The 27,522-nt window shown below is 42.7% G+C and overlaps 1 protein-coding gene across 10 annotated transcripts in view; it reads left to right on the forward strand.

Annotated features, from left to right (window-relative positions):
- LOC136828667 (ATP-binding cassette sub-family C member 5-like) overlaps positions 1-27,522 on the forward strand; it is a 323,720-nt gene that overhangs the window by 105,031 nt on the left and 191,167 nt on the right. For 2 of the 10 annotated variants that reach the window (XM_067086736.1, XM_067086733.1), the window contains exon 12: positions 19,439-19,546. The exons of the other annotated variants lie outside the window; for them this stretch is intronic. In XM_067086736.1, the coding sequence (XP_066942837.1) occupies positions 19,439-19,546 (108 nt within the window). The remainder of the gene's footprint in view (positions 1-19,438; positions 19,547-27,522) is intronic. 10 annotated transcript variants of the gene reach the window in all.

Here is a 27,522-nt window from a genome sequence, read left to right on the forward strand (position 1 = left end):
TGATTGATCATGAGGGGATTAGGGGCTGGCAGACACAAACAAGTAGAAAAAATAAAAGAACATCTCGATTGTCTGCTGAACTGAAGCCCAGCATTCGTGAATCACCTCGCCCGAAACCTGAGAAGAGATGTCACGTTGTGATTCACAATTTACGCTCATCGGTGAAGCTAGACGCCATAGTACAGAGAGTCAGGGTTCTCATGGGCTCCAACCCTCTTATCTCCCATGAACTCTTATGCAAAATTAAACATAAAGTGGCCTACAGGATTACCTGCCTATTTCAACACCTCAATGTTCTTAAAGGCAAGAATTTCGGTCCTAATATAAAAGTCTCAAGATGCAACCTAATCCAGGACCAACTCCACCCCCCAGGGGAACTTACTGACACCCCAAGTAGGGGTTCAGGCGCAGACTCGCCTTCTACCACAATTGCCAGCCATCTTCCCAAGCTGAGTGAATACCCACCCCTGCTGGCCAACCCCCCATCCATCCAGATGATCAACTCATTCATTTCCCATGCTCATGAGTTGCCATGGATACACTAAATATAATCTCATGGAATATTTTTGGCCTCAAGCAGAACATTCCTCTCCTAAACATGTTCTGCAAAAACTTCAAAGGCATAATTGCATTACAAGAGAAGCTCCTCTGGCCTCATGACCTTGCCATCTGTGATTCAGTGCATGAAGACTTCAGAGCTTTCTCGACCTCATCGATGCAAGTTACAGATCACATCATGTCCGGTCGCCCGAAAGGGAGCCTTTCTTTCCTGTGGCACAAATCGCTAGACAATGTGGTGAATATGTTGACCTATAGGAGTGATAGATTGCTGGGGTTTCAAGTGACAGTAAGGGACTAAAATCCTAATAATTAATGTTTATGTGCCCTGGGAAATGAACAATAATTTTGATCAATACTGCATGATCCTAGGTGAGTTACACAGCATTATTCACGATTCTACTGCTGATCATATTTGTATAATTGGGGACCTTCATTCTCACCCCACAAAACAATTTTATAACGAACTTACTTGCTTCTGTCAAAATCACGCTTTCCAAATTAGCGATGTAATGCTCCTCCCTCTCTCCTCCTGTACCTATGTACAGAATAAAGTGAACAGAATTACAGCCTTCTGGCTGGACTGCTGCATCATGTTCCCTCAACTTCATGATTCTATTGTGACCTGCAACATTTGCTACGATCTTGCAATGTGCTATGATCACATCCCCTTACAGGTGTCATTCAGTACCCCATCCCTCCCTACCATGAACCCCCTAACTGATCACCCACCTGCTGTTAACTGGGATTTTAAAAACCAACAGAAAACCAGATCCTTTAGGGAAACCACGGAAACCAGGCTGTGGTCAGTAGTTCAACCGACAGACGCCTTACTGTGCACTAACCCAAAATGTAGAAACGACCATCACAGGAGAGTTCTGAAAGAATTCTATTCGAATATAATTTTCTGCTATGCTTGCCTCTGGCAGGGATAACTTTAGATCTTACCAGGGCAACTCTCGTAATATACCTGGATGGAATGACTTGGTTAAAGATCTATATACACATTCAAAAGAAATGTTTCTACTGTGGAGGCAAAATGGTAGCCTGAGGGAAGGACGCTTTGCACTGTTAATGAGGCAGGCGAGAGGGCAGTTCAAACTTGCTTTTAAGCATTGCAGACTGAATGAAAAGCAACTAAGAGCTGATGCAGTGTCTAGAAAATTAGAATCTGGCGATTACCCCCGTCTTTGGAGGACATTCAATCCCTAAATCCCAAAACTAAAAAGCTATTACAGAGAGTAGGAGAACCCATCAGTGACGAGGCTATCGCAAGAATGTGGGGCGATCACTTCAGCACTATCCTGAATTGCATAAACAATCAAGACTCCCGAAGGGATGTAAATTACCTCCTTACTGATAATATTCAGTTTCATTTTGCCGATCGTATTATGCCAGGTAACATTAATGATGCCATAAGCAACCTACCTAATCATAAATCGCCTTGCGATGGTCTGCCTGCTGAAGCTTTCAAATTCTGCCATTTGATAATTTACATTTTGCTAGCTGCTCAGTTCAATGCATGCATAATTCACTAGTTTCTCCCAGGCTCCCTACTCTTAGTTGACTTAATACCATTAATAAAAAACAAGCTAAAGGATGCAGCTGACCCTGGCAATTATCACCTGATTGCAATTACTACAATTGCATTGAAGATACTTGAGTCTGTTCTTCTAGTGAGACTTCTCCCCTTTCTGCACACTACTGACAACCAGTTCAGCTTTAAAGCAAACCTCTCAGCCGACACCTGCATCTACAGCCCGAAAGAATTGCTGAACTATTACCTATCATCAGCCTCTCCTGTTTTCCTGTTCTGTACAGTAGATGTGAGAAAAGCATTTGACAGAGTAAACTACCTAAAGTTCTTCCTGAAGCTGCACAAACTGGTCACACCTCTATCTAATTGGCATTTTATGTTGTTGGTTCTCCACACAGCAATTCTGTGTCAAAAGGGGTAACGTATTGTCATACCCCTTCGACTCCCTAAATGGGCTCTGGCATGGGGGCATTCTCTCTCCATACCTGTTTAACACGTACACAGATGTCCTGAATGTCAAACTGAACTCACTCCCAATCAGTTGCACTATCAGTGAAACAACAATAAACAACCTCTGTTACACCAACGATATGGTTCTGATTTCCTCATCAGTGCAAGGTCTCCAGCAACTTACTGACACCTGCCGCCAATATGCAGAGGAATTTGATATCCTATACCATGAAACCAAGACCCAGTGTATGTTGCTGCTTCCAAGATTGGTTAAGCATACTGCAGAACCACTAATTTTCCTCAGAAATCATTGTCTGGAATTCATGCATGAATTTCTGTATTTGGGCGACATTATCACCACGAGCTAAAAGATACGGCAGACATAGAACAGAGGCGTTGTAAACTATGTGCAACTGGCAACATGATTGCAAGGAGGTTTGCCCTCTGTCACCAAGAAACGAAACTGCTGCTCTTCCGCTCATACTGCTGCAGTATATATTGGTGTTCCCTTTGGACGAACTACACCTAAGAGACCATGAGACGTATCACTGTTGTTCACAGTGACATCCTGAGACGCCTCACAAACACTCCTCACTATCACTTCGCCACGCAGATGTTCATAGGAAACCTCTTGGATAATTTGAAAATCATTGTGAGGCGAACAATGTCCAGTCTGATAACCCGACTGAGAAACAGCAGCAATTCACTCAAACAGAGCATCCTAAGCAGTGAGGCAAGATCTAAATTGTGGGAAAGATGGGATAATGAGGCATCTGTTCCTTAAATGACTTATCTTCTAACTTTGCAATTATGAAGTGTCATCTCCAGAATCTGCCATTGTTATTATTATTATTATTATTATTATTATTATTATTATTATATTTCTACATTTTTTGTTATTATTGTATTTTTACTTTTTTATTATTAATGTGATTAATATCATTGTAGAGTTTGAAATTTTCAATATTTGTATTTAGCCTTCTGGACCTGACTTCTGTAACCACCTAAGGTTCCCAGCTGGAAATTAATCATCTGCAATCTCGATTTTTTATTATCATTTTAATATTTTTTTTTGCTATTCTCCATGTAATTACTGTCATTACCATTATTATGAAACCTATTTTTTCTACTTCTTCAGCAACTGTGTGGACGCCCATAATTATTTTTAACATGTTACCTTATGTATCTAGATTGTGTGTATTGCATTTGTATATTCCATGAATATGGCCCTGAGCCAAAATCAAGATTATTATATATGTATGTATATGTGTATGTATATATATGTATATATGTATATATATATATATATATATATATATATATATATATATATATATATATATATATATATATATATACACACACACACACACATATATATATATAACACACAAACACAGTCAACCCCCGCTTTGATTCAGGGAGTTCCAGAATCGCTGACTCACCGATTCACGGATTTTTCTATGGAAGTTATATGCACATTATTCGTGGAAAATTCGCCTATTCATGGTATTTTTCATAGAGAAATAATCACTACAGTAGTTACTGTGTTTTCATATAATTTTTGTGACTACTCTAAATGCATTTTTTGTGATAAAACTATTAAAATACTTGGGTATAAGGGGTTTTAGAGGGTTTTATTTTGGTGTTTGAACTATCAAAATATATATTTATAAGCATTTTTAGAGGAGTGTAACGTATTTGCGGATTTTAACTGTTTGCGTGGGGGGTTGTGGTACACATCCCCTGTGAGTACTTGGGGACGACTGATTATGTATGTACATACATATATCTAGCTATCTATCTCCCTGGATAATGGCAGGGTTCTGTTCCTGGCCAAGTGCCACTAACCAAAAATCGATGATAATAGCACTAATCACTCGCTTAACGGCACCAATAACTGGAGATCGGCGCTGCTGCTAAGGGGAAATCAACTCCATTAAGTGGAGATTGGCGCTGTTAACCAGAGATCAGCTTCACTAGCCAGAGATTGGCGTCGAAAATCTGATTAACAGTGTCTCTAGACAAGTGCAGTAAAACCAGATTGGCGTAACTAATGCTGCTGGTAAGTGGGACTGCCTGTGTGTGCATATATATATATATATATATATATATATATATATATATATATATATATATATATATATATATATATATATATATATATATATATATATATATATATATATATATATATATATATATATATATATATATATATATATATATATATATATATATATACATATATATATATATATATATATATATATATATATATATATATATATATATATATATATATATATATATATATACAGGCAGTCCCCTGTTTACGACGGTTCCGCTTATTTACGTTCCGAGGTTACGGCGCTTTTCAAATATATTCATCAGAAATTATTTCCCAAACGACGCATGTTCCGGGTTACGACGCATCGTACGCCGATCCGATGGAAGAAATATGGCCCCAAAACGGCAGAATAATCATAATTTGAAGGTTTTTTTGATGTAAAACTCAATAATAATGCAGTTTACATCGTTTTCAATGCACCCAGAGCATTAAAAGTAAGGTTTTCTTATGATTTTTGACGATTTTCGACGATTTTCCGCTTACGACGATTTTTCGGGTTACGACATATATGAGAACGGAACCCTCGTCCGTAAACCTGGGACCACCTGTATATATATATATATATATATATTATATATATATATATATATATATATATATATATATATATATAATTACAGGCAGTCCCCAGTTAACAGCGGGCTCGGTTAACAGTGTTCCGGTTTTATGGGGCTTGTCTTGCGACGAAAATCGGCAATTTTCGGCACTGAAATCGCCGATTTCCGCTTATCGGCACCGATAATTGGGTATTGGCGCTGATACATACTTAACAGAGGCGCCGATAACCCCCGAAAATCACCTATTTTCGGTTAGCAGCGATTTTCAGTTATCATCACACCCTGTTGTCTGCAGGTCTCGAAGGACAGACATTGAAAAGGCGTCCATGAAGATGTGCTTACCTTGGCCGTAGTGGCATCGACGATTTTTTTTGGTTTACGGATCCCAGTGTGAACAAGATTAAGATTCCGGTGTGGATCAAAGTGTAGACTAGTGATGCCAGTGGCATTTTTTCTGATTTATCTCAGCCATTGTGAAGATATATTTCCCAGTTTTGGTGCGTCAGTGGTTGTTGTCATTGCTCTCCTAATCTGGGCGGTCAGAAAGAGTCCAAGTTCCGAGCACTAGGTACTTGGAACTTGGGCGCTCAGAACTTAAAAGCTCGGAATTTGGGCTCTCTTTGACTGTGTCTAACTTCCAAGCACCCAAATTCTGAGATCCCAACTTCTGAGCTTTCAAATTCCAAGCTCCCAACTTCTGAGCGCCCAAATTCCGAGCTCCCAGCTTCTGAGCACCCAAATTCCTAGTTCCCAAGTTTTGAGCTCCCAGGTTCCGAGTTCTGAGTTCTGGGCTCCCAAGTTCCGAGCTCCCGAGTTCCAAGCGCCCAAGTTCTGAGTTCCGAGCTCCCAAGTTCTGGGCTCCCAACTTCCGGGCTCCCAACTTCCGGGCTCCCAACTTCCGAGCTCCCAGGTTCCGAGCATCCGAGTTCCAAGTTTCCAACTTCCAAGAGCCCAGTTCCAAGCATCCATATGTGTCTGAGTGCCCAGTGTCCGAGCTCACATTTGCGAGTCCACCTGTGTCTTATGTCCACTCGTCCTCCTGTCCGTTTTGAGCCAGCTTTCAGTTATCTGACACCACATTCGGGACTACGGACGCTACCTCTTCACTTTTCTATGTTGGTTTTGTCCACTCCTTGGCTTCATTGGAGACCATTCAGCGTCAACTTAGTAATTTGTTGGGCCTGTTACACTGTCCACCAAAAGTCTAGTGTCCGAATGTCCAGTGTCAGAGCACCCAGCACCAGAGGCTCAGCGCCTTAGATTGTTTCCATGCCCTGTCATGTTTGGACTTGGAAGAGTTTTTTCTGCTCATTTTGTATTCTCTAGAAGATCTCTGGTGCTCTTTTCTACTGTGAGATTCACACAGTTGCAACAGGTTATCGCTCCCAAATGACGCCATTCTAACACTAGTTTCAGAGCGCTCAACATTTTTTCTTGAACTCTGTTCCTGACGATGGGCTGCATGATCACAGGTCTTCATTTCTCTCTCTTAGACAGTAGATGAAGGTCAAGAGGGAGACAATCCAGATAGTTCTTTCACCCATTCTCTGGGCCGATTGTATAGGAGCTTGGATATGCAGGGAGCACTCTTCCAGATCCCCATCCGAACCCCAGAGAGTTTTTTAGTTCTGCCCTTCAGGACAGGGCTTCCCAATCGGGAGTCTTTGCTTCGACCTCCTGATTACTAGCTCTTCCTGCATTTGACTTCCCCTTTTGTCTGGGCATTACTTCAGTCTTTACATGTCGACTGACTTCATTATCTTCAAAGAAGAGGGGCTCGGAGGCTCTTGACAGTAACCTTCACCAGGACAGGGAAACAGTCAGACACTGTGTTGTTTCTTAGCCCAGGTTTCTTTAGTCGGATTTCCAGTGGTGGCTGTCTGAACATGACTTGTGCAAGGGAATTGCTTCTTCTGCTGAGCTTAGTTCTAGTCTTCTTCTCAGCACCTCAGATCTAGGTCAAAGGAGCTTATTTGAAGAACTAGGAACATGTCCAGGAAATATTCCCCAAGAAGAATGGAACCTCACTTATACTTTGGAGAGCTAAAGTGTTTCTCTTATGGCCCTAGTACTGCTCGACCCTAGCTCTGTGGTAGTATGGTTGGATTAGATCTCAGCCCTAACACATCTACTTAAGCAGGGAAGCTGGATCCAGCATTTCCTCTCAACCAGTCAGCAGAGTTCTTCCTCTGTTGACAGATCAATCAAGTCTTCTAGTCATTTGATTTATTCAGGGACTAAGCGTTGAAGGACGTACTGGGCTGTCTGAAGCTTGTCCTTCCCATCATCGCCTTTCGATCCCCTGAGTTGTCAGAATCTCTTTATTGTATGAAGCGAACCAACCTTGGACCTATTTGCCTCTTCAAGGAGCCTTCTACATGGTGGAGGAAGCGCTGAACAGTCTCAGGCTCATTTTCCGGTTACTGGTGGACTCTTCAAGATCTTTCCCCAAAACTGTGTCTTCTCAGACAACCTAGCTCCATAGATAATACCATGGGGGTCTGCTCTTGCCCAGACATGCGCCGGACTGTCCATAGGATTGTCTTTCAAAGAGTCTTCAAGACTTGTTGGAGAGACTATTACAAGATTCAGAAGTCACCCCTCTTCCTCCGTCTCCTAGACTTAGTGGTCGTCTTCCAAAGCTGGTGTCGCAGACTCTTCGTCTCTTCTTTTTAGACACCTGTGGCCCTGTTGCAGATTACCTCTTTTGTTTCTGAGAAGATCTAGGTTCTCTCGCTTCCCTTGAAGAGGTACCGATCTATGCTTATCTCTGGTTAAGCACAGAGACCTGGCTCTTTCATCTTCTCAAAGACCTTGCAAGCCTTTTTCATACCCAGCTAGGAAGCAATAGATGTGTTATCCTCATTTTTCCCTTTGATTTTAGCCAAGAAAGAGGATCCAACCGAGACCTGGATCCATTCAGAGCTTAACAGACATCCTTGGCTTCCAGGAGCTCCGGCCAGCTCCGGAATTCCTAACTCGCCTGGTTTCCAGCTTGCCTGACACCAGCTACAACCTGTCGCCAGCACATGCTCCAAGTACCCAGGAGCACTCACCAACTCTGAGGGAAAAGAATGAACGCTCTGTCCAATTGGAGTTTTTTTTTTTTTTTTTTTTTTTTTTTTTTTTTTTTTTGTATTTACCTGAACAGGACTTGATAATCTAGAGGGTTTTTTTGTCCTTTGATGTGTGGTCAAGAACCCCTCTCCCTTGGATTAAGACTACATTGTCCTTCATCCTTATGAGAATTTGTGAAACACTCAGATTCAGAAGAACAACTTTGCCTTCTTTTAGTAAAAGCTAAGGTTATCTGAGCAGCCTCTGCTTCTTTAGCGTTTAGCTTTCAGGCACATATGTCCCTTACTTCCATTTGGCATCAGCCTACTGGAAGTATATCGTCCTTCACATCTCACAGGTACACATGGCCATTACTTCCATTCTGCATCATCCTACTGGAGGTGTATTTGTCCTTCACATCTCACTATCTTAAGAAGTGAAACCTGAACTTCTAGCTCTGCTGGCACCCAGCTCTTCGGGCGCCAGCTACAGTCTGTCGCCAGCTTTAGAGCTTCCAGAGCCTCGAGCTGCTAGCTTGCCTGGCAGCCAGCTCACCTGGCTCCAGCTACAAGTCTGGCCCCAGCTATAGAACCCCCAGCGCCCAGAGCTGCTGGTTCCCCTGGTGCTCAGCTTGCCTGGCACCAGCTACAGTCTGGCGCCAACTTTAGACCTTAAGGCTTTCGTGATCTCCCAGCAGTTTGGTTGGTGCCCAGCTTGCTTGGCGCCAGCTACAGTCTGGCACTAGTGATATTTATACCAATACGCGAGCTTCCACAGCTTGCTTGGCGCCAACTCCAGACTGGCGCTAGCTAAGTAGCATGTAAATTCTGAAGTACCACAGGATAGTGACTGGCATGGTATGGCAGGAGGAAGCATAAGATTTTCTCCTACTGTCTCTTCACCTTCAGGTGAGGTATAGAGTTTTTTAGGAGCCAGGAGGTACAAAGCACCTGGAACACCCACCACTCTCAGTGGATGGGTTGTGGTGTTATTTCGGTGTAGGTGATAGTGTATGTGGTTGTTTTTACGTTGGTACAGCGCCCAGGGCAAGGGCACCTATTCAAGTTTTGCTAGCTATTGGATAATTCCTTAGCTGCATAATGTCCACTGATGCTCTGGTAGCCTTCAGAGTACTCCTTCGCTACAAAGCTCCCACTTAAGTAGAGGCAACCCTTGGCTCTACCGCCACGCCACTACAGGTTAAGTTGAGTGACAACCAGTTGCAGTTTTATACTGCAGGCTCTCTTAACTAATAAGGAACGACAAACATTGTATTCAGTGCTAGCAACTTTTCTATTTCAAATTCATTACATGACTTAATGTTTTTGGAGTAGAATACTATGTCGGTGTATCCCCCCACCTGTCAATGTGGGATTCAGTTGTGTAATTGCTTGGTAAGTTACTTATATAAAAATGACCTTTTTATATTAAAATAAAGTTTATATATACTTAGCAAGTAATTACAGAATGGGAGCCCACCCTCCTCCCCTCTGATGGACATAAGGCATAAAACAAATGAGAATTGTTCGCTAGGTCGTTCCAATATTCCGTTAATGGGACGAGCTGATCACCTATACAAACTATACTGAATCGCTACTTGCGAAGTTTTGAATCTAAGCTGCCATTAAAGTGGAATCTATAGCTATATAACTACTTGGTGAGTATATGTAAAACTTTATTTCTGAGTCCAGTCCCGTGTCAGCCGGTGAAATTCCATTACAGCACGAATTTCTAGGTATAACCTTGCTAGATATACCAGAGAAAAAGAGCTTTCAGGAAAGCTGGGGTTACTACCCCAGTCGAGCGTCTTCTTGGAAGGCGTCGGTATAAGAAGGGGTGAGTGAATTACCACTACCACGGAAACCTACTGAAAGACCGCTCCTTATCAAAATCCCCCGGAACAGAGCGGTGAGCCGTTACAGCCCCCACACCAAACACCCGCCAGGACGGCGACACCAGCGCCACCTACCTCATTCCATTTTCTAGCACGTGAATCTTCGGATTGTTTTTTGTGTGCTCTCCATTATTTGGATTTTCTTGCTTCAACGATGGCATCGAGCAGCTTTACTATTTCAAGTTAAGTACCATCTTCTTGTGGGGTTTTGTTCTATTTTTTGGCTGTTATAGTCTCGTATTTTCATAAATATCGAGATCTTATTATGTCGCCACGGCGTCCCCAGCCAGCCATGTCGACCGCGAGGCGTCTCCTTCTGTTATTTTCAGTTGGAGTCGTCTCCTCGTCGTTATAGATTATTTCCCCTTTGGTTCCCTTCCTGGTGGTTCCTTGCGGTGGCTCCCCCCCTTTTGTTGAATTACGATCATTGGCCTACTGGCCTTGGTGGGAGTGATGCCCGTCCTAGGTACCCCACCCCAGGCTGGGTTCCTTTTGTTTTGGTCTTACTAGGCTAATTAATTTTATTGAAGATGGTGCTCTCTTTTAGTTTTATTTTTATTTTTATTTTTAGTTTTGTTCAGTGGTTTACCTCGGTGTTGGCGGCAGCCTCAGATCTAACCGCTTCCCGTGGTAGGCTACGCTCTCTGTTGAGCACATTTTAGTTTTTATGAGTGTTGGTTATGTTTTGGAGTAGGCTTGTTAGCTTCCTTCCCCTTGGCCCTGGGTGAGGAGTTCAGGTTGAGGGAGTTTTGTTGCTGTTTTCCTCCGGGATCGTTTTTGGTGGGCAGAGTGAGCCCCTTGGTTCTCTTCCTCCAATTGGGGGAATCGAGCTCCTTGGATGTGTTTCCTCTAGGCTAGTCGCCCCCTTGCCTGCCATTTTCGATCCCGGCTGGTTCTCGGCTCAAAATTTCTCTCCCAGTTTCTTCCTCCCTCCCTTTTACTCTTCTCGTCCTAGCCTATACTTAGGTTAGGTCCATATTAGGCTTCGCCTAACTAGGAGTCGGGCTTCGGGTTGGTTGCTTCCAGTCATTTCTACCCTCTAAGATTCATGGTCTGGGAGGTATGATGCAGTTGAGCGGGTGAGCTTCTCCCGTCTCCTGTTCCCTTCTGGTGGCCTACTCCTCCCTCCCCTCCCCACTCCTCCTTTCCAGCCTTGCTTTGCTCGTGCGGGTGACGCTAGATGGCGTTTTCTCCAGAGTTCAGGACTTCTTTTGTTGGTTGAGGGATTCGCTCCCTCCCATATTGTCCCTAGCATCGCTGTATTGGAGTTGGTGGTTTGTTTACTCAATGCGTTTCGAGTCACTGTTCACTCTCCGTCGGTTTACGTTGATACGGTATATATTAATTGCTTTACCCTATGTTATGAACATATGAGCAGTTACCCATCTCGTTTCTCCGGCGGGAAGTAAGGGTGGAAGGTTTTTTTCATTATAGGGAACGGATCCCTCCGTCCCTCTGGTGTTCTTACCATCACTTATTACTGTTTTTATTTATAATTTTTAGATAAGTCAGTTATCTACAGGAGTACTCTCCTTTATTCATTATATATATATAATAGTGAGTCCGGCCTATACCAGGGTCTCCGCCGTTATTTTACTGGCAACCCTTATGGTTAGTTCCTGGTCTCTCTCCCATTCATTCCCGGAGTACTCCGGGTCTGAAATCCTACCTTCCTCTCTGAGTGATTTAGAGCTTATTGGCACAGTTTATGTTAGGGAGTTCTTCTCCGCCGGAGTATTCCGGTTGCAGTTGAATTTCCCGGCCTTGCCAGCTTTATTTTGCTTAGGGTGGGAGGTTCATGTACTTTTCTTCTTACAGACTGTTCGCTGTGAGGAGCCGGGGTGCACCGCCTCTCTCCAACAACCCTACGGTCACGTAGTTTGTCGGACCCACGCTGGTTGTGCGGTCCGCCTTGATGACCTGATCGTTTGGCACCCTGATGGTTGTGAGGTTTGCTTTGCTCTCTGCACAACTGTCCAGGACGAGTTGGTAAGTGACAGTCTCTACATCATTCTCATATTGTATATTATACATTGCTATGAGGCCCCCGGAATGGTTTTCGTCCTTAGCTAATTGTTGGTTTTTTACAGGCGGACGAAAATTCCAAGAAGTCTGCCTTGGAATCCCTCCGGGCCTGGGTGGCTGGGTTTGGAAGAAACGTTCCGTCGGGAAGCCCCACGCCCTCGGCCGCTAGGTTGAGGGACTTACTCTACCCCGGCGCACGGGTGGCGGCCGCAGTGCCTGAAGATCTGGCCACCCCCATCATCCAGCAGATCCGGGATGAGACCCAGCCACCCCAAGCGGATGTACTCTACGCGGAGGTTTCGGAGGATGTAGCCGCTATTAATCTCAACCTGGAACCGATGAATGTAGAGCAGGACCAGGTGGTAAGTGGTGAGGTAGGTGAGGTTGTTGGGGCGGCCCCCATTATTTGACTCCCTGCTTCATCTGTTTCTTCATTTTCAGGTTTTGTGAAGTCTTCCTCCTTGGGTGATAGAGCTCCATCTGCTATCCCCAAGTTGAAGTTGAAGACTTCATGGAAGGCGAAGGGCTTCAAGTCCTCGTCTTCCAAGAAGGCACTGCCCTTCCCCGTCGAAGGCTAAGGTCTCAGGACCTGTAGCCTCCGGGAGCAAGTCTGGTTCCTCCAGCAAGCGCGAGTAAGAGGGCTGCAAAACCTAGCCCTCCTCGCCAACCTGCTTTGATGCAGAGGCCTTTGCTAACCAACTGTATAAAAAAGTTTACGGAGGACCTGGACTCGAGATTTAGCAAAATCTCAGAGAAGCTTGCCAGTCATGATAATATACTGGCGGAATGGCTCATCCACCCCCAGCCGAACCACAGTATGTTATCCCGACACTGCGGACCTCCCGCCGTTTGATGTCGGTAACCCTTGGCGGTTCGCTCTCCGGGCCATCCAACATGATGGCAAGCTAACTCTTGATGGTCTTGGCACGAGACGGTTGGAGGAACTGGAGTTCTTCCCCGATCTCTGCCCCCTTATCCAGGCTTCGTGAGGCTCACGGAGGAAGCCTGGATTCGGTCGGACAAGGTTCCTAGGGAGACTGTCATCGTCCCTAGGGACCAAGCTCAGTCGGCTCTCCTGCGCACTCTGGACGGAGTGGCAGGCAGATAACACGGTTGACTCCTTTCAAGGGGAACTTCACCATGTTCGCCCTGGGAGACAACCTTCCCACCCCTTGCTTGACAAAAGTCGCTCTGGCTACGGCCCGAGCGTGCTTTGAGGGTATTCCGTACCTCAGCTGAGGAGACAGACCCTACTTCCCTGGTATTCCCAGGAAGTAATGAGTTCTGGACAGACGCCCGTCCACTTTCACGGTCGGGAAGCTGGACCCTTTCTGCGCCTCCACGCACTTTAGCGAGCAGCTCCCCAAGCTGCCGGAAACTCTTTGAAAGCGGAGTTTGATGCTCGGGTTAAGTTAGCCCGGTCGTTGAACTCCGTATGCCTCACTGAAGCCACGGCCGTCTCCTGCTCGGACGAGCCCTTCTTTCAGGTCTTGGCTAAGTCCTTGCTGGCAGGCTTCCAGTCTGACTTATCTGAGTTTATTTTGGCCAGACTGGAATGCAGGAAGTTCATCTTCGCCGATGCAACTATCCGTCACGAGCCTAACAAGCTCGTGAAAAGCTCGATCTGGGGACCTAACCTCTTCCCTGAAGAGGAGGTCACAAGTGTTATGGCTGAGGCTACACGGGCCAACCAAAGTCTTCGCTCGCTGGGGTATTTCAGCCTACAAACGTAAGACCCCAGAATCGGCCGGCCCCAATCGAGAGGAGGTAAAAGGCTTTCAGGAGGCATAAGAGGCCCACCACCAGGCGGTAGTCCAAGCCGTCCCGGTCTCGGCAGTGGCACAGCCTTCCACTTCTAAGGCCCACCCACAACAGTACGTGCTGGTCCAACCAGCTGCACCTCATATGTGGCCTCACCGGCATATAACCCCACATATGAAGGCCGTGGTTATTTTCACGGCCTTAATAGGGTTGCAAGGGGAGGAAGAGGTAAACCCCCATAGAGGAAAGCCCAATACCACCCCAAGAGGAAGACCTGGACGTGGTAGGGGAATAAACCCGCCCCTCCCACTGAGAGAACACAGGTAGGCGGTCGCCTGTTTTGGTTCAGGGACCAATGGACCTTCAGCCCTTGGGCACACAGCATTGTGTCCAAAGGCCTAGGATGGAGCTGGATCAAAACCCTCCTCCTCTAACCAGGTTTTACCAGCCACCCACAGCAGTCCTAAAGGATTATGTGACAGAATTGCTCAACAAACGAGCAATAAAGAAAGTAAGGCACCTAAAGTTTCAAGGCAGGTTATTCACTGTTCCCAAAAAGACTCCGATCAACAAAGAGTGATCCTGGATCTGTCGCGTCTAAATCGCTACATAAAATGCGACAAATTTCGCGATGCTTACGGTAGCTCAGGTACGGACTCTACTTCCGCGTGGAGCCGTCACCACCTCTATCGATCTTTCAGACGCTTACTATCACGTCCCGGTTGCGCGGAACTTCTCTCAGTTCCTCGGTTTCAGACTCGGGAATCAGGCCTACTCCTTCAGGGTCATGCCCTTCGGTCTGAACATCGCGCCCAGGATATTCACAAAGCTGGCGGACACGGTAGTACAGCAACTCCGGTCTCAAGGATATCCCTAGCAGCATATTTGGACGACTGGATTATTTGGGCACCAACAGTTCCGGAGTGTCAAAAGCCACGTCCATAGTCATCAGTTTCCTGGAGTCGCTAGGTTTCCAACTGAACAGAGAAAGTCCCGCCTGACTCCGGACTCCCGGTTTCAGTGGTTGGGTCTCAACTGGGATCTGTCATCTCACACGCTGTCCCTTCCGCCTCCCAAGAGGAAAGAGATAGCATCTCTCACCAGGAGATTTCTCAAAAATCCATCAGCATCCCGCCGGTCCCAAGAAAGGGTCCTTGGGTCTCTTCAGTTTGCCTCAGTGACAAACCTGCTGTTAAAAGCGAAATTAAAAGACATAAACAGAGTGTGGCGGAGTCGAGCCAATGTCAAGCTCAGAGACAAGGTCTCCTCTATCCCTCAAATCTTAAAGACAAGATTGCGCCTTGGGCCTCGGTCAAAGGCTTGTCCAATACAGTTCCGCTTCAATTTCCCCCTCCGGCACTAGTAGTTCACACAGACGCTTCCCTAAGCGGCTGGGGGATATTCTCCAAAACAAAAGTACAAGGAACGTGGTCCACTATGTTTCAGCAGTTCCATATAAACACCCTGGAAGCTATGGCGGTATTTCTAACTCTGAAGAAAATCCGCCCCAACCGGATTCATATCAGGTTGGTATTGGACAGCGCAGTGGTAGTTCATTGCATCAACAGGGGCGGCTCCAAATCAGGCCGAGTAAACCAAGTAATGGTTGCTATCTTCTCCCTAGCGAACAAGCACGGCTGGCACCTGTCAGCCACCCACCTAGCGGGGGTACGGAACGTGGTGGCGGATTCCCTGTCCAGGAATGCTCCGTTGGAGACGGAGTGGTCTCTGGACATGGAATCTTTCAAGTGGATTTGCCGCCGGGTTCCGGGCCTCCAAGTGGATCTGTTCGCAACGGAGAGCAACTTCAAGCTCCCCTGTTATGTGGCCCCCAACCTGGACCCTCAGGCGTTCGCCATAGACGCAATGACAGTAGATTGGAACAGTTGGGAGAAGATTTATCTTTTCCCCCCAATAAACTTACTGCTGAAAGTTTTACACAAACTCAGGACATTCAAAGGTCAATTAGCCCTAGTAGCTCCCTATTGGCCGAAGAGCAATTGGTTCCCTCTTCTTCAGGAACTGGGACTACGGAGTCTTCGGATCCCAAGCCCATTCTGACTCAGACAGTACAAACCAAGACTGTGTCAGCTTCCTCAAGAATTCAGAATGCCCTAGTTTTATGGACTTTGTAAAGTTCGCAGCTCAAAAGGAGCGAACATTGACCCTGTCAACACTCTGTTTTTAGAATCAGATAAAAGAGATTCTACTATTAGACAGTATGACTCAGCAGTCAAAAAAATTAGCCTCCTTTCTAAAAGCATCTGAAGCCAAAATCATGACAGCTAATTTAGGAGTTTCCTTCTTTAGATCATTGTTTGAGAAAGGCCTTGCTCCGGCCACTATTACCACAATCAAGTCAGCATTAAAGAAAGTATTTCTTTACGGCTTTAAAATCGACCTTACAGATTCCTACTTTTCATCTATCCCCAGAGCATGCGCTCGTCTGAGACCAGTATCACGCCCACAGTCGGTTACGTGGTTTCTCAATGACGTCCTTAAGTTAGCATCAGAGCTGGATAACTTTCATTGCTCTTATCAGGATCTGTTAAGGAAGACCTTATTTTTGATTAGCTTGGCTTCAGGTGCTAGAATCTCAGAGCTGTCGGCTCTCACTAGAGGTGATAATTATGTGAACTTCCTCCCGTCTGGAGAGGTCCTCCTTTCCCTGATCCGAGATTTTTAGCTAAGAACGAAGACCCACAGGACAGGTGGTCCCCTTGGAAGGTGGTGCCCCTTCCTCAAGACCAGTCTTTATGTCCAGTTTATACACTTAAATCTTACCTTTCAAGAACTCCACAGAGTAAGTCGGGTCCTCTTTTTATCAGGGAGAAAGGTGGTACTCTTTCACTAAATGCTATAAGACAACAAATTTTATATTTTATTAAACAGGCCAACCCAGATTCAGTCCCTAAGGTTCATGATATTCGAGCAGTTGCTACTTCCATTAATTACTTTCATAATATGGACTTTTCAGAGTTATCTAAATTTACGGGTTGGAAATCACCTCTAGTGTTTAAACGCCACTATTTAAAAAAACGCTCAAGCCCTGAAATTTTCTACAATAGCTGTGGGAAGTGTCATCTCCCCACCTTAATTAATCATATCCTTGTCCTTTCCTTTCCCCCCGCCCGCCTGCCTCATTTACTTTTCTGCTTATTCTCCTGGTTGATTATACCTCACTGCCTGGCTCCTCATATAGTTGTTTCTTGTACCTGTTAATGGAAAAAGCGTAATCTGATATGCCATTATTGCTTTTTTGTGGGGTACTGGACAGTTTTTATTTGGCTCCATGTACCCCAGATGGATGTATATATTAATGTTAATTGATTTTGTCTCTTACGTGTTTAGCCTAAGTTTACGTGTATAGTATTAAGGTTATATTTAGAGTTATTTTGTACACATTTCATGTTTCACCTTGCTTTAAGTAATTTTAAGGTTTTTTTGGGGCTTTTTTTCTCCGTCGTGCCGGGAATCGCCCTTGTTTCATAGTATTAAGTTTTTCAATGTGCCTTAGATTTAATATAACTTAGTTTTAGAGTTCTTGCTACACGAAAGAGATTGCTTAATTAAAATTATTTTGGTAAAACTTTTGCCTTTTCTTCAGATTACCCTTTATTTCTTTTTCCTGGTTGTTGCAGCCTTGGCATGATTCTCTATCACGATTTCACCGGCTGACACGGACTGGACTCAGAAAAGGGATTTTGACAGAGGAAAATCTATTTCTGAGGAAGGTCCCGGTCACCCGTGACCCTCCCTGTATCACCTAGTACTCTCCCCTCCCTCTTGCACATGCCAAGTCTGGGGTTAGTGCTAGCATGGAATGAGGTAGGTGGCGCTGGTGTCGCCGTCCTGGCGGGTGTTTGGTGTGGGGGCTGTAACGGCTCACCGCTCTGTTCCGGGATTTTGATAAGGAGCGGTCTTTCGAGTAGGTTTCCGTGGTAGTGGTAATTCACTCACCCCTTCTTATACCGACGCCTTCCAAGAAGACGCTCGACTGGGGTAGTAACCCCAGCTTTCCTGAAAGCTCTTTTTCTCTGGTATATCTAGCAAGGTTATACCTAGAAATTCGTGCTGTAATGGAATTTCACCGGGTGACACGGGACCTTCTCAGAAATAGATTTTTCCTCTGTCAAAATCCCTTTTTATTATAAAAATCTCATTTTTCTTAGTTGCCTACTCTCAGAAGGTTGTATACCTCAGCAAAGTGGCGTACAACAAGAAGCCTTCGTACCAAAATAGCTACTCATACTTATGTAAATTGATATGGTTGTCCTAAATTTATTTTTTTAATTCAAACCCATCATTGACACAGAGTTCTCTCCTCCAAATCTTTCAGTTCTTTTAATAAGTCTAAATAGAATGAAGAATGGCAGACTACCACCAGAGGTGCTGATTGTTATGGGTACTTGCCTGCCAGGTGATATTCTTTTTCTTGTGGAGTTGTGGAATGTGTTTAGAAGGAGCTACTGACCACAAGAGTTTGTATTTAAAAGAAAATACATGTTTATTTTCAAAGAATATTATGTTTGCTTGTTTGGTTACTTCATATTTTTTTCCGGGATAGTATTCATGTATAATGTTTGACCCTATATTAAAGCCTGCACTTCAGTATTTTCCCAGTATCTTATAGATAAGAGCAATTCCACAAAGTTCCAAACCTAAACAAACCTGTATGCTTCACTTAAAATTCGGTTAAAGAGGTTTATTTTAAAGTATGCAGCATCTACTATGGTAGCATTGCAAAGCATAAACATATCATTGCAGCTGATAAGTGCAGGAGTATGCAAAGTTCAGGTGCTACTGTATCAGCACAAAAAGCATTGTCAAAATTCATAGTTAAAATTCATATTTGTGCCTTATATGGTATACTGTATTTTACTTTTAAATATACAACAGCTTCCATCTACCTAATCAGTGTACATCTTCATATGTATCAGATGAAGAGGTACACCGATTAAGTAGATGGAAACTGTTGTATATTTAGAAGTAAAATACAGTATACCATACAAGGCACAACTATGAATTTTAAATTTCAACAAATCCATTAATTACAAGGCAAGCCTCCACCTCCCAGCCCCACCATTTTCTGCAGCTCATGGAACAGAAAGTATGAAGACTGACTCCTGTGGCTGCCTGAGGCCTTGTGTTTTGCCCACCTTTGAGGTACCAAAGCATCTGAAACAATTTTATGGTCTTGAAATTGTGTACTTATAAGTGCTGGGTTAGTATGAAAAAATATCTTTTCTAAAGATCTGATAATTACATAAATGGTTTCATATAGCACCCCTGGAAAATTTCACTAGAGTACCTATTACTCATACCTTTGGACCAAAATCCTATGAAACTTTAATTTAAATGCTTATTATTCTTACCATTAGTCCAGTATTATAATTGTGATGAATTTTGACTAGAAAAATTTTTGTATTTTAAACTTTAGCGTTCTTTTTTCTGTCATTACTTGTTAGGCATGGTCTGTGATTGCTCTGACATCTTGTTTGCATTTTGGAATGACTATCATGCACTACTGTGTTATGTATCTACGAGAGGGCGAAGTTTGTGTCAAGAGAATGATGGTATATATTGAAAGCTAGATATGTATTGCCTGAGATTATCTGGAAATTGCATGAAGTGTGTGTTTTCTTGTTGAAAAGTTTTTTATTATAGTAGGTGGCATGATGATTACAAACTTGGAACTTGGAAAATTAGGGTATATGCTTGTAGTTTCAGTAGGCAGGTGTGCTGGTATTAATGGATTATGAGAATTGAACATTTTTTGGGTATTTTATTTTTCTTTCTTAAATATTTGAACATTCTTTTTCTTAAATATTTGAACATTTCTTTTTCAGTTTTGTGGCTGAATAAAGGGGATCCCTATTGATTATGTGACCAATAAAACATTGGTCACATAATCAATAGGGATCCCCCTTTATTCAGCCACAAAACTGAAATTCAAATGGAAAGTGTTGTTGGCATATACAGTATTGTATCAAACAAAAAATGCCATAACACCACAAATTAGATGATGGTTGATTATGTTCAAGTTGATATTCTAGTGGTTTTGACATTCTTGGTTAACAGTGTACAGTAACATGTAAGTTATTGTTGCCTTCATGAAACTTTAATCATATCTTATCATGAAAGCTGTTGTAGACTTCCTTCTCCATAAGTGTTGACCATTGCAATTATCTTCCTTACTCTACAATACATTCTTTCCACCTCTTTATAACCAGGTACCTAAACTGTTACAACACTGAAATTTTTTGCTTACTCTAAAAGTTCATGGCACGGAGGCAGCACTTCAAATCATTTTTCATAAAACCATTTTTCAAATTCTTGCAGTCCCCTCTTCTCCCCTTGAATATTTAAGATTCACTGTTTTTGTAGGCCAAAATATTGTATTGTTAGGCTATGTATAAAGAGCAGATATTTAGCCACATTCCAGATTTGAAATGCTAAGAGTGGAGGATTAAAGAGACAATTCTTGATGTAGTTGGGATATGTAAGAGAGATAATTGGCTTTCATAAAGTTTGGAAGATTTAGTAAGTCTCTTGGGGAAGTGGATAGGGTATGCAGCATGTATAATGTGTTTAGTAAACAATTATAACAGAATGATGAACTCCATTATTGTAAATAATTGGCTGAAAATTTATTGTAATTTTGAATTAAAAAAGATTGCTTAGTTACTTACATCAGCATCATCTTTTGAAAATGAAGAGTTAGAAATAAAAGTTGTAGTTGTATTCCGACTCATTCAGAATAAGTATAGCATTTCAAATCGTCATTGTTATCGTACAGCCTAAACGATCTGAAATGTACTGACCCAAATTGTAGCCTGAGTCTTTTGGCACGACACCCAAGTTACTTTGTTCTTATGCTTATTCAAATTATAATTATATCAATACATTGCATTGTGTATATTAACTAAAATAACAATATGAGCTTACCATTGACACATTCAGTGTTCCTGGCTTGAAATACAGTGGTTAGATTGGCATGAGCACAATCTCTATTTCACAACCCTCATCCAAAGCACACCGCAAGAAATTATTCTTACATCTAGATATGCATCTCCTAAAGGAAGTTTCCCTAAATGTAGTTTAAGATGAATAGGAATACTTAAGTGGATTTGTAGGCCCCAACAATTATGGAGTCCCCATTAGCTCGAACCACTCTGTTTCAAGGTTATGAAGAGACTAACTTCACGGCTGCCTTTGACCGACACCAAACCTTTAACTAACTACTGGACAAAACAACCAATACGGGTGGTTGAGCAATATTACACACGAAACAGTTAAAACAACGCCCTTCATTACTAAATACAAACACAACAAAACATAATATCCTTCTTCTACATAATACGCATTTCCACTTTATGTAAATTTAAAGAGAATATATAAAACTATGCTACAACTTGTGGAAAAGTAGTCTCTCTTGTCGAAGTTTTGACATACTCCCCACAAGAAAACTTATGCCTACATTATTTACAATAGTCCTGTTCTTATCAATGCCTTTCTGGCTTCTGTAGCTATTTGAGCAGTCCTCCTGCTCGGGTGGGTGCTTGACTGAATGTCACCTGTCGCAGGATTGGTTTCCCTCATCTCCTGCCACAGCTCTAAGGGGTGTAACTTAATTGCAGGCCTCATAAGCTGGCTATGTGCCATTCTTAGAGAAGCCACTCTTTGGACCTTGTTTCTCCCCATGTGTAACTCGATCACTTGGCCCAACTTCCGCTTGCTCCTCGGCCCCTCGTGATGAATGAGGACAACTTCCCCTATCCTGGGCCAAGAGCCATGCACTATTCTTACTCGATGGGTCTCTCTTAACGTTGTTAAATACTCCCTCTCCCATCTCTTCCACAAGTCGTCACACAACTTGGATACTTAGAGGAATCTTTTCTCGGTGAACTCTCCATCCATAGGTAGGGTCACCATAGATCTCTTCCCAATTTACTACTTCTCTTGGGAAGGACTTAAGCTTTCATCCAAGGATCAAATGGTTAGGGGTTAAAATTTCCAGCTGATTCAAATCCTTGGGCATGTAACTTAATGGTCTGTCATTGATAATTCCTTCCAGCTCCACCAGCAGACAGGTCAGTTCCTCAAAACTGAGCAAGGCTTGGCCTACGATCTTTTTTAGGCATGACTTTAGAAGTCCTATCAGCCTTTCCCATATATCACCAAACCATGGTGCTCTCACTGGAATGAACTTCCAGTTACACTTTATATCTAGCAGATGTTCTTTTACTCTGGGATTCTCCAACATGGTCTTAAGGTATTCTGATGTCGCTACAAACATAGTGGCTTTGTCACTCAACATGAGTGTTGGGAAACCTCTTCTGCTACAGAATTTTCTAAAACTCATGAGGAACAAGTCACAGGACTGCTTATCAACTAGCTCCACATGTATGCCTCTGGTTATCGGCCACGTAAATAAGATGTTATAAGCCTTCTCAGGGCTTTGTCCTTTTCCCGCAACCCATAATGCACCTGTATAGTCCACGCCTGTGGTATTAAAAGGTTGCTTACATTGCACCCTGAACTCAGGTGATGGAGGATATTGGGCCTGTACGGCCTTCCCCGCTTTCTCGTACGAATACCACAATGGTGTATTATGCTCTTAGTCAGTTGCCTTATCTGTGGGATCCAGAACTCCTGTCTGACACTCGCCAAAGTGGCATTTACACCCATATGAGCATTAGCATCATCATGATCTTTAATAACTACCCGAGTAACATAACACTCTTCGGCAAAATTATGGGAAACTTAACAGATTTGGGGAACTGTGCGTGTTCTAGTCTACCCTTACACCTTATTACCCCGTTGTCCAGGTAAAGATTCAACTGGTGTATGAAAGCTAGTTTTGGTTTCCTTACCCCCTACATCAAGCTCTCGTATTCCTCTTGGAAATATTCCCTTTGTATGATGACAGTGGTCTTATTCTTTGCCTCTTGGAGTTCTTCCAAGGTCAGTTCACCATGCCTCCTCATACTGATTGAACTCTCCTACAATTATTAAAAAATCATAGGATCCACGCTGTGGTCCCTACAAGGGCTGAGAATGATTGTAGTGTCTCATTAAAAAGGTAAATCCACACACCTAGGTCACGATATTAGGAAAGTAAGTACGTCGGTGGCCTTCTTCAGAAATGTCTCTTTCGAAGAAGTCTTCGAATGTACAGTGTGGTCATCAGTTAAATTATCGCCGTGGGCTCGAACAAATTCGACTACACTGTATCAGTAGGTGTCATGGTTAGTCCTAACCCCTGGGTGCTACAGCAGAAAACCAGGGGTCTTATTGATGAGTATGCTAACTATCACTGGGAGAAGGACAACAGTACTGCAACCAAACCCAGCGTGCTTAGGTAAGACCGTAGAACTACAGTACATCCTAAAATGTAAGTTCTTGTATAGTTTCTTGTTCCTTGGTACCAAAACCTGAAGAGTATTTGGAATAAAGAATGGGACTTGAAATTAGTGGTTTGACCTTAAACCAGAAGTTTTTTTTCATTTGGGGTGTTGGGATTAAAAATTGAGAATTTAAGCCTTTTTTGTCACCTGTCAAGTTTTTTGTAAAGTTCCTTGAGGACGAAACAGGTGACTATGCTATAAAAAAACAGGTTTTCTTGTAGGAAAGCCTATTTTTGGTAGTCGCTGTCAAATCCTCAAAACCCTCCCACTTCCCTGATGAAAAGGCATGGGATTTGGGCGAGGGATCATCCTGCATTGACCAACAGAGAGCAATGGCTCCTTGGTCTTTAACGGCCTGGTTGTAAACAAGAGGGCAGACACGCATGAGCAATAGTCACATCTCTTTCTTGCAGGTTTTTGACGTTATAAACACCGGGTTCATCTTCGCTGAAGATAAGGGAAAGTGCCCTCTTATCTTTGAGTCCATTATATACAGCACTCATCACGTGTTATAATATTAATCATTACGACACAATACCTGGCCAAAAAGACCAACTAAAAGAGAATTCTTTGACTTTAGTTTGGTCACCATGGAGCTCTGGTAGACCATGGAAGGTAACTCCTTGAGGACTCAACAGCGAGTACCAAAAATAGGTTTTTCCTACGTCAAACCTTGTTTTTTAATGAGATTTTTCACATTCTCAATTGATCCCTGATCCCCTGCTCCTACTGAGAGCAACCAGATTTGCTGAACAGCAGCACCAGTATGTAGTAAATGTGCCTCGCTGTAGAACTCAATTCCAGAGGTCCTTTATTCCTCACACTGTTGGACTATGGAACAGTGCCCCCTAAGATGTTGTGCAATTGGAACTTCAAAAGTTCAAGCGAAGATGCAATGCATTACCACCTTAATACTATTCTCCTTGTGTTTTAATACATTTTTATGCATTAAATAATTTATTAATTTATTTTTCTTTTTAATGAGTGAAATCTCTTCTTTCTAAATTTACTTTTACAGTCGACCCCCAGTATTCATGGGGGATGCATACCACTACCCTCCACAAATAGCTAAAATCTGTGAATACTTAAAACCCCTTTAAAAGCACTTATAACTGCGTATTTGGATAGTTCGAAAAAAAAAAAAACCTTAAATATACCTGAATATGTTAATAGTTTTATCACAAAAAGTGTACAGGCAGTCCCTGGTTATTGGCGGGGATTCCGTTCTGAGTGTGTGATGATAACCGAAAATCGCTGCTAACCGGAAATTGGTGATTTTTTAGTCTTATTGGCGTCAAAAAGCACCGATTTTAGGTTATCAGCGCCTCTGTTAGGTATGTATTGGCGCCAGTACCCAGTTATCGGTTCCAATAAGTGGAAATTGGCGATTTTCGGTGCCGATTTTTGTCACTAGACAAGCCCTGTAAAGCCGGATCGCTGTTAACCGAGCCCGCTGTTAACTGGGGACTGCCTGTATTTAATCACAAAAATTATATTAAAATACAGTAATTTGTGAATATTTCCCTATGAAAAATACCGCGAGTAGGCGAATTTTCCACGAATAACATGTATATGTGTTCCACAGAGAAATCTGCGAATAGGTGAGGCAGCGAATCCAGAACCGCGAATATGTGTGGGTCCACTGTACTACCTCTTATATCTTCCTAATGAACACTATATTCTTTGGAAGCTTGAATTTCAAGTCAGTGGCCCCCGTGGGCTTGTTCCTTATGAGTAGGGTTCATCTGAATAATAATATAATAATTGAATTAAGTCAGTGAAGAGCACACTCTTGAGTAGGATAATGCCTACCAGAATTGAAAGTAAATAGGCTTGATCTTGTAGTCAATCTTTTTTCAAAGAAATGTTGAGTGGCCCTGCTAAAGGCAGTGTGCTGATTGTCTTAATGTCACCCTTGTACCATGCTAGTATCTAAACTTCCTTCTTTGTTTTGATGTAAGAGTAGTTCATCTGTATATATGGAGACTCGTGTTCATAGTTCCTCATTGGACGGATGGGTACCGTTCTCAGCTAGCACTCTGCTGGTCCCGCGTTTGATTCTCTGACCGGCCAATGAAGAATTAGAGGAATTTATTTCTGGTGGTAGAAATTCATTTCTCGCTATAATGGTGTTCGGATTCCACAATAAGCTGTAGGTCCCGTTGCTAGGTAACCAGTTGGTTCTTAGCCACGCAAAATAAATCTAATCCTTCAGGCCAGCCCTAGGAGAGCTGTTAATCAGCTCAGTGGTCTGGTTAAACTAAGGTATACTTAACTTTTTTATGGTGTTCGTAGTAGGTACTTCCTTACGTTTCTCGCCTGAGGGACATCAAGAAGCAAATATAGTGTAATGAGAGGTACTATCCTGCTGTGGCTCAGAAACTTATTTTAAGGGCCTATATGAAATAACTGATGGTAAAGCTTCACAAGTTATGATGTTTGTCTTGGCATGCATGTGGAGGTGCCATGCAGAATTTCTGAATGTTTATCATGTGGATGCAGTACACAGGAGTACTAATTGGGTCCTGTGGTAACAACAGGTATGGTCCTTGATGTGGAAGAGGTTTCCAACTGTAAACTCTTCATTTTCATGAAACTTCTTCATCTTCATTTCCATCAGTACACTCTCTCAGTCATTGTGGTATGTACTATAAGTTTTTATTGCTCTACGATAATCTAGCTATGAGTAACAGTAAATAGGAAGCTAGGATCGCGTTAAGTTACATTTATCATCATCACAAAATTTCTTACATTAGCTTTTCCCTTTTGGTGTTAGACATGCACTGAGGTCTCACCACTCTTCTATGTCATTTACACTTTCTTCTGCCCTTGCATCAAGTCTAGATCTTTGTTCATGCATGTCCTTCATGATTTCCTGGGCTTTCCTACAGGTTTTTGTCATTCTATTTCAATATCTACTGCTTTTCAGACTGTTCTTCACCCCATCCTCATGCATATCCAAACCATCTCAATATTTAATATTAGAGTTTGTGTACCTGATGCTAGACATCACTTCTCTACCACTTTCTCATTTGCAACGTAATCTTCCCATTGCACTGTGGCCATGATTCTTAACATTCTATAGGTACACCTTTTTAACTTCCATTTTTTTGTTTATGGCCATGCTTCTGTTACATAGAGTAGTACATGCCCTATGTAGACATCATGTCTGCTCTCTTTCTACTAATGGGATATTTTTATGTACCACTAGTTTGTTTACCACTTTTCACTTCATCCAAGCTGTAACTACCTTTTTTTTTACAGTTCTCAGGATAAAGGAAATGTTCTTCCTTTTCTAAGATCTGCCTACTTACAACAGCCTGGTTATTCTGCCTTTTCCAGATTTGTTCTAATACATTTCAGGCCTCATAAATCTCTCATTAGTTCTACATATTCTGCAATCCAGAGCAACTCTTGTGACACCATAAGTTACAATTGGTACACATTTTTGAGTTTATCTATACATCTTTCCCAAAGCAGCCACATGGCTGCTCTTCTGATTGCAGTATACTTTTTCCTTTGCTTCTTTTCCAGTCAGCATAATCCTGTTTTGCTTACACTGATTTTCAGTCATCACATCTTCATCCAGTCCTTTGAACTTGTAGACATTTCCACAACCACTCCCTCAGGTTTTCCTCGTAGTATTAGGTTGTCTGCTTTCCTTTACAGAATTCACCATTACTATAATAAGCGCCTGATGGTTCAGGGCTGATCCTTGATGGGCAAACCAATAATTTCAAATATGTACTGTATACAGCTGTCATTTTGCTATGGTATAGTAACATTACTAGGTTACTTAGTCCTTCCAGTATCTGTGCTTTTGAATTGGCCATCTAAATGTCTCATTATTATATTATCATTATTATTATTGAGTCTTTTCAGTATATGGGCCTTTGAATTGGCCATCTGATTGTCTCATTATTATGTCGGTTACCTTTTCGACATCCATAAATATGTTGGGTAACATCTCTCTTTGCATGGTACTTTTCACATAGTTGCTTCATTGTGAAAACAGCTTCTGTTGCTGACCCCTGGCTTGAAATGTTGATTTTGATGATTTTCTCATCCTTTTCTTTAGCACCTATTCTGATGTTTTCAGAATGTGCTCAGGTAATCATATTCCTATATGACATATTTATCAC

The sequence above is a fragment of the Macrobrachium rosenbergii genome, chromosome 43, assembly GCF_040412425.1.
Source record: "Macrobrachium rosenbergii isolate ZJJX-2024 chromosome 43, ASM4041242v1, whole genome shotgun sequence".
NCBI classification, from domain to species: domain Eukaryota; kingdom Metazoa; phylum Arthropoda; class Malacostraca; order Decapoda; family Palaemonidae; genus Macrobrachium; species Macrobrachium rosenbergii.